The sequence below is a fragment of the Artibeus jamaicensis genome, unplaced genomic scaffold (genome assembly GCF_021234435.1).
Source record: "Artibeus jamaicensis isolate MK-2021 breed Jamaican fruit bat unplaced genomic scaffold, CSHL_Jam_final contig_466, whole genome shotgun sequence".
NCBI classification, from domain to species: domain Eukaryota; kingdom Metazoa; phylum Chordata; class Mammalia; order Chiroptera; family Phyllostomidae; genus Artibeus; species Artibeus jamaicensis.
In genome coordinates this window covers 18,881,555-18,894,842 of record NW_026521844.1, presented here as the reverse complement: position 1 = coordinate 18,894,842, position 13,288 = coordinate 18,881,555, and the positions used below count along the sequence as shown (strand labels likewise).

The window sequence follows — 13,288 nt, the reverse complement described above, 5'->3', positions numbered from 1 at the left end:
GAGGTAAACTGAGCTGATACTTACAGATGGCAGGTATGAAGAATGGAGCATACCAGTTAGTATCCAATACTAACTGACTTACCATCAGGTGTTTTTTTAGATATTATAGAGGTATTTTGTGGGGTATATTTGAAAATATTAGCATTTTATCCAGCATCTAGTTTGCTTGTATTATGTGGATACAATTGAATTGATTAATGACCGGAGTCCTGTTTGCAGTGGAAACAATACAGTTACTGGAGTGTAGGGGTGAGGAATGGTCGAACTTAGCCAAGGAAAAACAAATTCTTGGTTTCAGTGTTGAATTTCTTTCTCACTTTAAAGGTGGGCTTTGTATTTCATTGATTGTATGATATATCAGAAACTTTCTCATAATTCTGTTATAGCTGAGGTACTCTGATTTTATTTGAAGATGATACTTGGATAGATTCTATTTTTATTAACTGTGAACAAATAAATTTTGGCTCATTATTAGTGATTGTAAATATTTTCAACAGAATTCAAGAAGAGCGCGATGAGAGACATAAAACAAAAGGCAGGTTAAGTCGATTTGAGCCACCTCAGTCAGATTCTGATGGTCAGCGGCGATCCAGTAAGTGACGTTGGTTTTAGTGTTTACATTTGTGACTAACCGTTCTGAAAACTGAGAATTGTTTTCTTTCTTTTAAAGTGGATGCGCCTTCAAGAAGAAATAGATCATCTGGTGGTAATACAGTTTTTTGCTTTTTTAATTAATAGAAATTACCCAGACATTGTATTTTTCAGGGTATAATTTTTTTTCTCTTTGCTTTAGTTCTTGATGACTATGCACCTGGGTCACATGATGTGGGAGATCCAAGCACTACTAATTTATACCTTGGAAACATCAATCCACAGGTAATATTGGAAAACTAAGATAAATGTTGGCTTACATGCTTTTATGCTTTTTGAAGAACACTGCTTTGTCAGTAAAATCGATAAAATCAAGAATCTGAAGTGAGCACATTTGATGGAACTAGAGTCTCTAAAGTTTTTTGCTGGTATGGGCTGAATTGTCTTGTGATACTTCTTGAGGGTTTGCCTCCTCTTTCTGTAACTGCACTGTACGTACTCTGAATTTGAACAGCTTTGCTAGGTGTTGCTTTTATTATCTGTCACGTGAGGATGTGGCCAATGGTGGATGGTATCTTTTGAAACTACCTCCTGCATCGCTTGCTTCCTTAATGGGTTTCCTTCACCTTCCTCCTCCTCCCACTCCATAATAACAAACCAGTATTTGTACTTTTTGTCTTTCATATTTTTAAAATGCTTTTCCCCATGTTAGTGTTAGTTGTGTTATGGGGAATGTCGTGTTTGCTATACATAGAATATTCTTTTAAATCTTTTAAAAATTTTTTTACATTTTTATTTCTATTGATTTTTGGGGAGGAGAAACATCGATTTGTTCTTCTACTTGTTTATGAATTCATTGGTTGCTTTTTGTATGTGCCATGACCAGAGATCAAACCTGCAACCTTGACGTATCGGGAGGATGCTCTAACCAGCTGAGTTACCTGGCCAAAGCTCATAGTATAGTGTTTTTAAAAAGCGTGTGTTTTTGGCCTTATTGCATATTTAGTGTTTTCTCTTTCCTTGATTACATTGATAGCTGAGTGCTGGAAAAAGAAAAGGTGATTAGATCCTGTTTTTTCTTTTAACTGCCAACAAGTACTTCCTTCTTAACTTAAATGTGGTCATTACTGCTACCTGAAAAAACATTGCTAAATGCTTAGAACAGATTTATTTGAGATGCAGGATCTGCAAAGGAGGAAGCGGAGAAGTAATGGTGTGCCACCCAGCCCTATCACCCTGGCTACTATTTTATATAAAACAGTGTGTTTCTTGTATGAAAAGATTTGTGAATGCCCCAATAGGACAGGATTTCATTTATGCAGAGGGCCTAGTACTTGAATGAGAAAATGTGGCATTAATATGTCTCTTCATTTTGCAGAAAGTACTTTGCTTTTTGTTGCACTGAATTCTTTTCTCTCTCTTTTTTACACACAAAAATTATGACTTTTGATAGATGAATGAAGAAATGTTATGCCAAGAATTTGGAAGATTTGGACCATTAGCCAGTGTGAAAATTATGTGGCCTAGGACTGATGAAGAAAGAGCAAGAGAGAGAAACTGTGGTTTTGTGGCCTTTATGAATAGAAGAGATGCTGAAAGAGCTTTAAAAAATTTAAATGGTAAAGTTATTATTTGTTTATAGAATTCAGACACTTTTTTTTTTAGTTTTGGAAAGTATTTATAAAAATCAGAAGGAAAAAAAGGACCAGACAGGGAAAGATAAAAATTAATTAAAATGGCAGAAATCTTGTATTTTCTTTTGTGAGTTATTGCCAAGGTAACTGCTCTTTTCTTTCTTGTAGGAAAGATGATTATGTCTTTTGAAATGAAGTTAGGTTGGGGTAAAGCTGTGCCTATTCCTCCACACCCAATATACATTCCGCCTTCTATGATGGAACATACGCTTCCCCCACCTCCATCAGGACTGCCTTTTAATGCACAGCCTAGAGAGCGGTTAAAAAACCCCAATGCTCCCATGTTACCGCCACCTAAAAACAAGGAGGATTTTGAGAAGGTAATTTTAAAAATGTACATAGGGCCGCATATATTTGTAAATACTAAATCTGTGGTAGTATTTCTTTTCAACAATTTTATAGAAAATGTGTAATTCTGTTTGGCAACTCTTAAGTAGATGTGTTCCCTGCCTTAGCCATGGAAACCCTGTTTGAAATACTAGGTCTTATTATTGTGGCTACCATTCCTTTTTGACCACTTATTAAGTTCTCCCTTCCCCATTTATCCACTGTTGTATCCTGGTTTGCTTAAGTATAGTATCTAAATTTACTTTGTTCTGAGAAAGTGATGATTTTGTACTTAGTTAAGTGACTTTTCAGTTAGAAAGACCTCCTAAATAGTTAAACTGTTTGGATGACAGCTAGCTAACTTAGTTCTCAAGATCATAGGTATTAGAATATTTGAGAGCAAATGTGGTTTTTAAAAAAACATTAACTCTAGTAAAAGCAAAGGGTATTTTTCTTTTTATTAAACATAAAACCAACTTAATTTCAAGTTATAAAGGATTTGTTGGTTGCATTATGAATTAATTAATTACACAAAATGTCAGGGCTGGTTTTAAAGGCTTGGGAACAAAGTAGCAAACTGTATTATGGTCAGAAGCAAACAGTTAATTATTTCACAAATTAAAATCTTTATCTGATAATTCTCAGTGTAGTACCTATTGCAGTGCATTGATGTGCATTCTGGCAGGAATGTTCTGATTCTTTGCATTTAGTGAACATTTATTGTTCACTGGACACATACATTTTGCTTTTATGTAATTGCTTAGTGTATAATTACTTCAAAAGCAGTGATTGCCTGCAAAACTTGTGAATAGATGTGTAGTATTTTCAATGCATATGTATATTTTTGCTTGTTACTTGTTAACAATACTCACATATTCTATGTTTATTATCTGATGTGACTTCATATACAGACTCTGTCGCAAGCCATAGTCAAAGTGGTTATCCCAACAGAAAGGTACATGTTTTTCTTTATTATTACTGATCTAAATATAGACAATATCCCCTTCTGAATTAAAAAAAAATGGTGTTGAGGAAAAGGTGATATCTTGACTGAGCAATGGTTCCTTCCCAGTACTTTTTTGGGGGATATTTGAAATTTAACTAACTTTAGTATACTGTGCAATTTTATGTCATTATCTGTTTTGTTTTTATTGTCACCATTGTAGGGAACTTTATAGCTTTTGTAGTGAGAATGTGTTTAATAGATATAATCTGGTGGTGTTAGTCTTACTCATATTAGATTATTGTGATGGGGAAATAAGGGTTTTAAATGTGTCTTAAATTTTAGATAATGTTATAGTTTGACCCAATCTGTTTTTTTTTCCTTTGTTTCTGAATTGTCTGTGTGTAATATGCAATCTTAGTCTAGTTTCCTTATTGAAGGCATAGCTTCGCTTTTTTCTGATTGATTAAGGAATTCCTGTTTTCATGAACACTGAACATATTTAGAAAGTTTTAAAAATGATAACAGGTGTTTGGAATCCTTTTATTTTCCTTCTTTTCCCAACATGATGTCGAAGCAGAAGAATTCATGCTGTAGGTATGCTCTTGCTCAGTCAAGCTAAGCCTTTTCCCAAACACAGGAACACAACACTGGTTGAATAATAAATGAACACAAAAGAATACCAAATTCTCTTTGACATTGGCCTTGGTGAGCAACACCAGCTGAACTGTCTGCGGCAGCGGGGGACCAGGAAAACATCATGGGATGGATTGGGAAAGTATACAGTTTTTGACCAGACATTGGTACGATCAACTCCAGTAAATGTGGTTTTATTATAACTGAGAAACAATTTTTTGTTGTTGTTGCCCAGAATAAGATAATTACCATTTTAAAATAAAATAGTGCACTTAAAATGTCACCTTTTTGTACTACACTGTTTCATTCTGGTAGAAAAGTCACCCTTTTTAAAATAAGAAACACACAATTCTTAAGGAAAAAGTGTGATAACATTTATTTAATAATGTTGAATTCAAGTTAGCAACAACTAATTGTCAGATTTTGATTTTAAGTAATTGTATGCAACATTTTAAAACTTCTTTTAAACTCTAAATTTTCTAAAAATAGATTTTATAGTTACAAGCCTGTTTAAAACTGTAGTGGGTTTTTTCTTCTACTGATAAATCACTCACAGGAAAATATTCTGTAGCATTCAGAAAGCATATATCAAGTAGTACCTTTACATGTGGCTCAGCTTCTTTCTGAACTAGATGTTGAGTACATTTTGCTAAAAAGTCTTGATTCACCATTAGAATGATTTCTTTAAAACTTGTTAAACCATTTTTCATCTATCTTTGATACCTAAATCAGATTGCTTTTGACTTAATTTCATGCAAGTTTCTGAATGTCTAGCAGTTATCCACCTAGAAATTGATTTTTGTATATTATAATACATAAAATTTCCCTTCACTTTAATATGACACATACCAGTGGGAGTTTTGCAGCTGAATCAACTTCACACTATGTCCCTTCCTTCAAAATAGTATCATTAACTATGGATCTGAGAATACATTCATTCTCATTTGGATATCAAGAACTGCAGATTTGCAGAGCAATTAATTCTGTAAAAGAAAAATAGTTTTTAGATTTAAAATTAATGTTTTTTAGCTTTTTGTTTTAATCATTTAAAATTGAATCACTAGTTCTTAAATGTATAGTTTCCCCTTTGTAAAGATTTAAACCTTCATAGAATTTTTTTGACCTCTTTAGGACCTTTTAGGTAGTCAAAAAATTTTTTTTTCACTATGTAGAGATTTTAGTGTCCACTTAAGTAGGTTTGTTTGAAAACTGTGAGAAAATAATTATAATCATCATGAGATAAACTATTTTACTGTTCATGTACTCTGAAGCAGGCATTCTACAGCCAAAAAAAAAAAAATCTGTCTTAGTCTATAACTCTATATTTATTTATATTCTAGCAGTTACATAAACTTAATTTCTTGATTTGAGCTGAGAATGCCAAAGGTGTAATTTAGTGTGTGCCTTGTATAAGAGCCAATATCCTTTTGCTTTTCCCAATTATTATTTGTCAACTCTATGCTGGGGAATTGGTGAAATGAAAAATTAAAAGCAGCTTATACTAAGTTGAGTCATTTTGCTTGACATTATTTTCTATGTCTAAAATTCTATTTGGAGTCTAAAAGGTATAATAAGGTTTTAGGACTCAGCTTCAGATTTTAAAAATAAAGGCTTTCTGTGAGCCTAACCCATAAAATAAATGTATTAAAAAGTTACTTGTTTATTTTTGGCTTAAATATGGAAAAGTAATTGTTATAAAAAATGTGAAGGGCATCCCACCACAGCCCTTATTTGGAAAATTTTGGAAAGAGGACTCCATTTAAGGCTGTGGCAATATAATTGCTTCATTGATTCATAATACACAGGCAAAATTATACATGTCATGAATTGTGTGAAGTAGTTTGAAGTGTGGTCCAAAGGGATGTTGCCTCATTAAAGGTCAGATTTAATGAAAACTCCATCTGCTATATGTGTACCAGAAAAATCACAGGAGTTAGATGGATTTTTTATTAGGTCAGGCCTTATATTTGTTAAATGGTTTTACATTTTTATAAATGATAGAGATGTATATAACATTTGAATACCACCAAAAAGGTGCTTGGTTTAGTAATATTTTCTTTTAAAAACTGAGATAGTGTATCAGATTTTAGATGACTATGATAACGTGTAAGCTCTAAGTTGCTGATACTACGTATTTGCAGCTTTCTAATTAGTTGTGATTCATAATTTAATGTTTTGCATTTGGAAAGTGAAATGAAGTGGCATTTAGAAAGTTAAATCTTTATTACTGTGAAGCTGTGTTGTGATTTCCTACCCTCCCTTCACCTTTCCTCCCCCTCCCCCTCCCTTTCCCCACTGTCCCACTCCCTCTTAATGCACAAGGCTCCAGAGTACTTGTTGGTATAAAATTCTCTATTAGTCAGCAGAATAATTTTTTCCTGCACAATATAGTAACTTAGTCAAGTGTAGTTTTATATAGTGGTAGGTCTGAATCCATTTTCTTTAACTTTGTTGTTGTTGTAGGAATTTGCTTGCCCTGATACATCGAATGATAGAGTTTGTTGTACGTGAAGGGCCAATGTTTGAAGCTATGATTATGAACAGAGAAATCAACAATCCCATGTTCAGGTGTGCATTTTTTTGAATGTGATAAAATACCCATATAAAATGTACCATTTTTATGTATCCAGTTCATGGTGTTACGTATGTTCACGTTGTTATGTAACCGTCACCACTGTCCATCTCCAGAACTTTTCTCATCTTCCACAACTGACACCTTGTACCGCTTAACCAATAACTCCCCATTCTTTTGATCCCTGGGTCCTGGCAGTCACCATTCTACCCTGTGTCTTTGAATTAAGTCACTCTGTGTACCTCATCTAAGTGGGATTATATAGTATTTGTGTTTTTGTGACTGATACATTTCACTCAGCGTAATGTCTTCAAGGGTCATCCATGTTGTAGCATTTGTCAAATTTCATAACTTTAAAGTTTGAAATATATTCCATAGCATGTATAGGCCATGTTTCATTTATCATCAGGCATGCCTTTTAAAAATACTTTTTGCTTCATTTTGGAATTAAAAATATTCCCAAGAGTACAGTTCTATAACTTTCAGGTTATTTTTGCAATGGGGTGAGAAGACAATTTTAATTAATTGGACTAGAATGATCTTTGGTCAGTTTTCCATCTTATTTTGGTTTAGTTAATTAAATAGCATTGTTTTTAGCATTTTGTAGGAGGAAAATACATTTCATTATTCCTTTAATGAAAGAGTCTTATAAGTGGGATACAGGAGAACAAACAAGATTTACAGGAAATTGCTTTTCTTCTGAATAGATATGCTATCTAAGATATTAAGTTAACATTTTCTTAAGTAGTTTAAAAACCTCTCTGAAATTATATCTTGGGAAAATATCTTCATTGTCAGACACAGTATCTGACACATGAGCATTCAATAGAATTATAAGACTCGGCAAGATACATGCATGCCTTTTTTAGTCATGAAGGCAGTCTGAAGCTGGGGTGAGGAAGGGCGCAGGTGGAACAGGGCACAGTAAGGATTTCTCTTCAGCAGTCTTTGGTTTTATTTAGAAGTCAGTAGGCAAATAATATTTCTCATCTGTTTATATTTACTTGAATACAGTTCTTTGTTAAAGAATATGATGTTTAATTTGTTTTATTTTAGATTCTTGTTTGAAAACCAGACACCAGCCCATGTTTACTATAGGTGGAAGCTTTACTCTATTCTGCAGGCAAGTAGAATCAATTACTTTGTTAATTTTGACTGAGATACTGGAGCTTTCTGATAACATTCTGAGTATTTATTAGGGAGATTCTCCAACTAAGTGGCGGACAGAAGACTTTCGTATGTTCAAAAATGGATCTTTTTGGAGGCCACCACCATTAAATCCATACCTGCACGGGATGTCAGAAGAGCAAGAAACAGAAGCTTTTGTAGAGGAGCCTAGTAAAAAGGGAGCACTTAAGGAAGAGTAAGATTGTTTTCCTTTCTTTTACATATTCAGAATAGTCTTTTTAATGGTTGCTTTAATTAATGGTCTTACTAGATGTTAACCTTAATTAAATTTTTTTAACTTCTTTAAATGGTAGCATCTCATTGTATACTTCGTAATTTTAAACCTCTTAGGAAGTATAAGTGTATGCTCTTTGGACCTTGATCTCTTCCTGCTGACAAAATTAGTGATGATCTTTTTAATCAGTGATTCTCTGGCAGTGGAATACTTCAGATTCTTACAGAAATCATCTCTAGAGTTTTAGAATTTTTGCCTCTGAGTGCAAACTAAAGAGGAAAACTTGTGGCTTAGTCAGTTCAGATGGTTGACTGTTTGAAGCCTCTACAGAGTTTGCAGAGTGGGGCCACCCTAGACACATAAGTTATTATTAGTGCTCAGTCAGCTCTGGTACAGTGCAGTTAACCCAGTTCAAGAAGCAGAAACATCTTTTTTCAAATGGCTGCTGAAGATGGCAGAGGCAGGTCTTCGCACTTGATGGCCAAGGCCACCTCCTGGGTGTCTAGTTGCCATTGTGGCCAAGCAGGTACTGCTGGGTGAGAAAGTGATGGTTGTGTGTAGTGAGGGCATCAGCATTTCTGGCAGTTTGTGTAGAAACAAGTTGAAGTACCTGGCCATTCTCTGCAAGTGGATGAACAACCCACCCCACAATCCTACCACCTCCCAGCTGCTAGTGGCATGTTTTGACAGACTTTCAGGCATGTGAAGTGAGACCAGGCTGCTCTGGCCTCCTCAAGATGTTTGATAGGATCCCTCCACCCAGTGACATGAAAAGTGAATGGTGGTTCCTGCTGCCCTTGCAGTTGGGCTTCTGAAGAGTACATGTAAGTTTGCCTACCCAGGACTCTGGCTCATGAGATATGCTGGAAGTACCAGGTAGTCACACCATTCCGGAGGAGAAAGAGGAAGGAGGGAGCCCAGATCCAGGAAAATTACTCTTCTTCATATAAGTTCTTCAAAAAATGTTACATATTTGGGGGACTTAACTACAAATCAGATTTAACACAATTTGATCATCAGAATTATTTTACTGTTTGGGTTTAATTTTTTTAAAGAATTTATTTTACTTATTTTTAGACAGAGGGGAAGGAAGGGAGAAAAAGAGGGGAGAAACATCAATGTGTGGTTGCTTCTCTCATCCCTCCTACCTGGGACCCGGCCTGTAATCCAGGCATGTGCCCTCAGTGCAAATCAAATCCTCAGCCCTTTGGTTCATAGGCAGGCACTCAATTCACTGATCCACACCAGCTGGGTACCGTGTGGTTTTAAAGAAAATTAGTTTATGAGTAAAATCTATAATGGCGTTTGAAATTTATATTTAAAAAATGTAATTTTACAAAATTTGTATTTAGACAGAGGGACAAATTAGAAGAAATCCTGCGGGGGTTAACTCCGAGGAAGAATGATATTGGAGATGCAATGGTTTTTTGTCTAAATAATGCTGAAGCTGCTGAAGAAATAGTGGATTGTATTACTGAGTCATTGTCCATCTTAAAGACACCCCTTCCCAAAAAGGTATGGGAATGATTTTTCTTTGTGGGACGTTCAATTAAGTAAAAGGGAGATAATAGTTAAATTTTTGAATTGAAATTGGTTTCCTTTTTACACGAAGAACTTGACTGAAGAGATCTTCCTATGCAGTTTTGTTGTATTAATTGACACACAAGTTATCAACAGGTTGAAATATAAATTATTTACAAATTTTATTCCTGCAAAATCATGGTTGTGGTGATGTTGAATTTCTTATAACTATTCTGATTAGTCTTGATTATTAAATTATAAATAATCATTAGCCTTATGACATTGATTCCAAAAAATTCAATATGAAAATTTTTTTGTAGATACATTGTTTGCTCATGGATTTCATTTTTAATTGGTTTTATGTTATCTTTTGATATTCTAGATTGCTAGATTATATTTGGTTTCTGATGTTTTGTACAACTCCTCAGCAAAAGTTGCCAATGCTTCATATTATAGAAAATTGTAAGTATAATATTATAAAGTGATATTCCTGAAATTATTTAAGGGTAAGGAGTTCAGAAGAGAGGATTGTTTTGTTGACACTCCAACAATAAGAAATAATTAACATTTCTCCATAGGCATAGGATTTTCTAAAAAAAAATTGTATTATATTCCTTGAACTAAATGAATTTAAAATAGTAGTAACTCTGTTTTTATTGAATGTCTAGCCACTTGTATAATAAATAAGCTGAAACAATATAAATAATAGCAAACATAAAGGAAGAGACAAGGACAAAGCATTAACTATAGAATATGTTTTCTTCTGATCGTCATTGCATTGTTGTAGTTCATTGCTAATGTTTCCCTAAAAGACGGTCGGAAATTATGTTGCTCTACTGTAATTAACACATAACTCTGCTGTAGTTCCCCAGAGTTCCTTTTTGGTGTTTGTTTTATGAATTAAGGAAATTTTTCTCTAGCAGTTGACTATGAAAGGAAATTTGGAGGTGTGGATTCTAATCTTAGCTCTGCTATTTTTTTGCCTTGGAAAAGTCATTTAACTTTTGTTTCCTTCTTTATAAAACAAAAAGAGATCAGACTAAATGGCTAAAAGCGTCCTAGATGTAGTTTCTTATTATTAATCCAGGGAACTACTACTTAAGACTCTTGGGGGTTTGGTAGGAGAAAAATTTAGAATTATAGGAGTTAAAGCAGTTCAAATGCAATTTTAGAATTGGTTCGTTCTTGATTTTCTTAAAAAAGATTTCTGAATTTACTTTTAAGTTTATTTTTTTTTCAAGTCCAGGAGGGGTTTGACTAGCATGCCAATGTAAATAGGGATTTTTGAACAAATTCTATTGTAAAGAATATATTATTTCAATTTCAGTTTTGAAACAAAGTTATGTCAGATATTTTCAGACCTCAATGCTACCTATCGTACCATTCAAGGCCATTTACAGTCTGAAAACTTTAAGGTATGTTTCACTGTTTCATTATTTTTACCTTAGTGTTGTATATAGGGGTGAGGGCCAGGAAGCACCTTGGAGGGCTAGGAAAGTAAGTACATATGACAAGTATAAAACATAATTTAGATGTTCCAGAAATTATTTTAAAATTTACTGCACTGTTACTTTCATTATCAAAAAACAGCTGAAATTTAAAAGTATGTTATCTAGTATTATTTTGCTGAGTGCTTGTTTTAGTTATATAAGTGTTTTATTTAAATAGAATATTAATCTTTCCTTTTCTCAAAACACATTCAGAAGATCACTTGTTTTATAATGGCATACGGTAATGAACCACATAATGGTGCCAGTGGTTCTATAAGATTGTAACGGAGCTGGAAAATTCCTAGTCTAGTGACATTGTACCCATCGTAACGTCGTAGTGCAGTGCATTTTCACGTGTTTATAATGATGCTGGTGTAAACCAACCTACTTTGCTGTCAGTCATACAAAAATACGGTCCATACATACAATTAGTATAATCCATAGTACTTGATAAGAAACGACTGTGTTAGTGGTTATGTATTTACTATACTTTTACTGTTATTTTAAAGTGTACTCTTTATTAAAAAAAGTTTGCTGTGAAATAGTATGTTGTATTATCTGGCAGCAGCAACCTCATAAATCTCTTGAATATCATTTTCTCTTGTGCTTGACTTAATCTCATGTTTTGTGCAGTATCATGCTGTACAGGCTTGTAGCCCAGGAGCAGTAGGCTGTACCATAGAGCCAAGGTGTGTAGTAGTTGTATTATCCAGGCATGTGTGTACACTGTATGATGTTCACACAGTGATGGAATTGCCTAATGATGCATTTCTCAGGGTGTATCCCTGTTATTAAGCAGTCCACGACTTGTATAATTTGGATTAGGAACATACATTTTAGTTATTCATATTTATAAATATATGCATTATTGTTTTTTGTAATGTTAAGTTGCAGACCAATGTTAAGAAAAACCAAACAAAACCTTATAATTGAATAAATAGATACACTTTCATGGTAAGAAGATTTTTGTAAGCAAATTGTTTAGTTTGTGAAGATGCCCAATGATCCCATCATTTAGGGACTCAACATGTGTTGACTTTAATATTGCCCATAAGTAGAGTTTATGTGGAAAGGCTTAGAGGTGGGCCAGAAGAAAAGTATTAGAATTAGGAAGTACTTCATTAGATCATAAAGAAATTTGGGTCAAAACTTGCCTACTTTACTGTCCAGCTTTTACAAGTTTCTAAGATATTGAATGGTCCCAGAATGTGGCCTTATATGGACCACTAGTATATATGGGACATTGGTCTTAGTGATCAAGGGCAAATAGTAACTGTTTCTTTTTCATTACATTTACTTTGAGGGTTTTTTTTTTTTAAATTAAAGTGTGGCATTGATTTGTTAAAAACATGGCAATGATAGTTTTTTCCTTTAAATTTTAAAAATGTTGGTTTAAAGAAAAATTTAGCAAATTGTGGTGTTCATTTTCATGTGATAAAGTTTGAGACATATTGTCCTAAATAATAATTCATTGTCTTTTTCTTATTTATTTAGCAACGGGTAATGACATGCTTTAGAGCATGGGAAGACTGGGCAATTTATCCAGAACCATTTTTGATCAAACTACAAAATATTTTCTTAGGACTTGTAAATATTATTGAAGAAAAGGAAACAGAGGTAGGCACTTAGTGTATCTGTCTGATTATTTATTTATTGATTTGAGAGAGAGGAGAGAAGAGGGGTAGAGAGAAAAGATAGATTTGTTGTTCTACTTTTCTGCATTCATTAGTTGATACTTGTATATGTCCTGACCAGGGATCAAAGCTGCAACCTTGGTGTTATCAGGACAATGCTCCAACCAACCTGGCCAGGGCCTTGTCTGATTATTTAAAAACTTATTTCTGGGGATGCCTTGGAGGTGTGATATGTTAGAGATGTAGCATTTCTTTGTGAAAATATTTGTTCTTCACCACTAAATAGTGGATTTTGTTGCTGGAATTGCAAGAACCCAGGAGTTGAGATTATACGTAACAGGAATTCTCTGTTTTGTGTCCTTAATGTGAAAATTGGTGACTGGTTTTTTATTTGAGGACGTGAAAATACTTTAGTAGGAAAAAAGTGAGTAATAGAGCAATATATATGGTACAATTTCACTTTGTTAGACTAAAGATA

General features: G+C 33.8%; 1 protein-coding gene across 6 annotated transcripts in view; it reads left to right on the top strand.

The window, feature by feature from the left end:
* U2SURP (U2 snRNP associated SURP domain containing) overlaps positions 1–13,288 on the top strand; it is a 51,611-nt gene that overhangs the window by 17,022 nt on the left and 21,301 nt on the right. For 3 of the 6 annotated variants that reach the window (XM_037153436.2, XM_037153434.2, XM_037153432.2), the window contains exons 8-20: positions 498–592; positions 671–706; positions 794–876; positions 2,045–2,210; positions 2,394–2,605; positions 3,524–3,567; positions 6,655–6,759; positions 7,820–7,886; positions 7,963–8,126; positions 9,518–9,680; positions 10,069–10,148; positions 11,014–11,101; positions 12,671–12,793. In XM_037153436.2, the coding sequence (XP_037009331.2) occupies positions 498–592; positions 671–706; positions 794–876; positions 2,045–2,210; positions 2,394–2,605; positions 3,524–3,567; positions 6,655–6,759; positions 7,820–7,886; positions 7,963–8,126; positions 9,518–9,680; positions 10,069–10,148; positions 11,014–11,101; positions 12,671–12,793 (1,426 nt within the window). Of the gene's footprint in view, positions 1–497; positions 593–670; positions 707–793; positions 877–2,044; positions 2,211–2,393; positions 2,606–3,523; positions 3,568–6,654; positions 6,760–7,819; positions 7,887–7,962; positions 8,127–9,517; positions 9,681–10,068; positions 10,149–11,013; positions 11,102–12,670; positions 12,794–13,288 lie in introns of those variants that run through there. The other 3 variants (XM_037153435.2, XM_037153433.2, XM_053667248.1) reach the window with 2 other exon arrangements.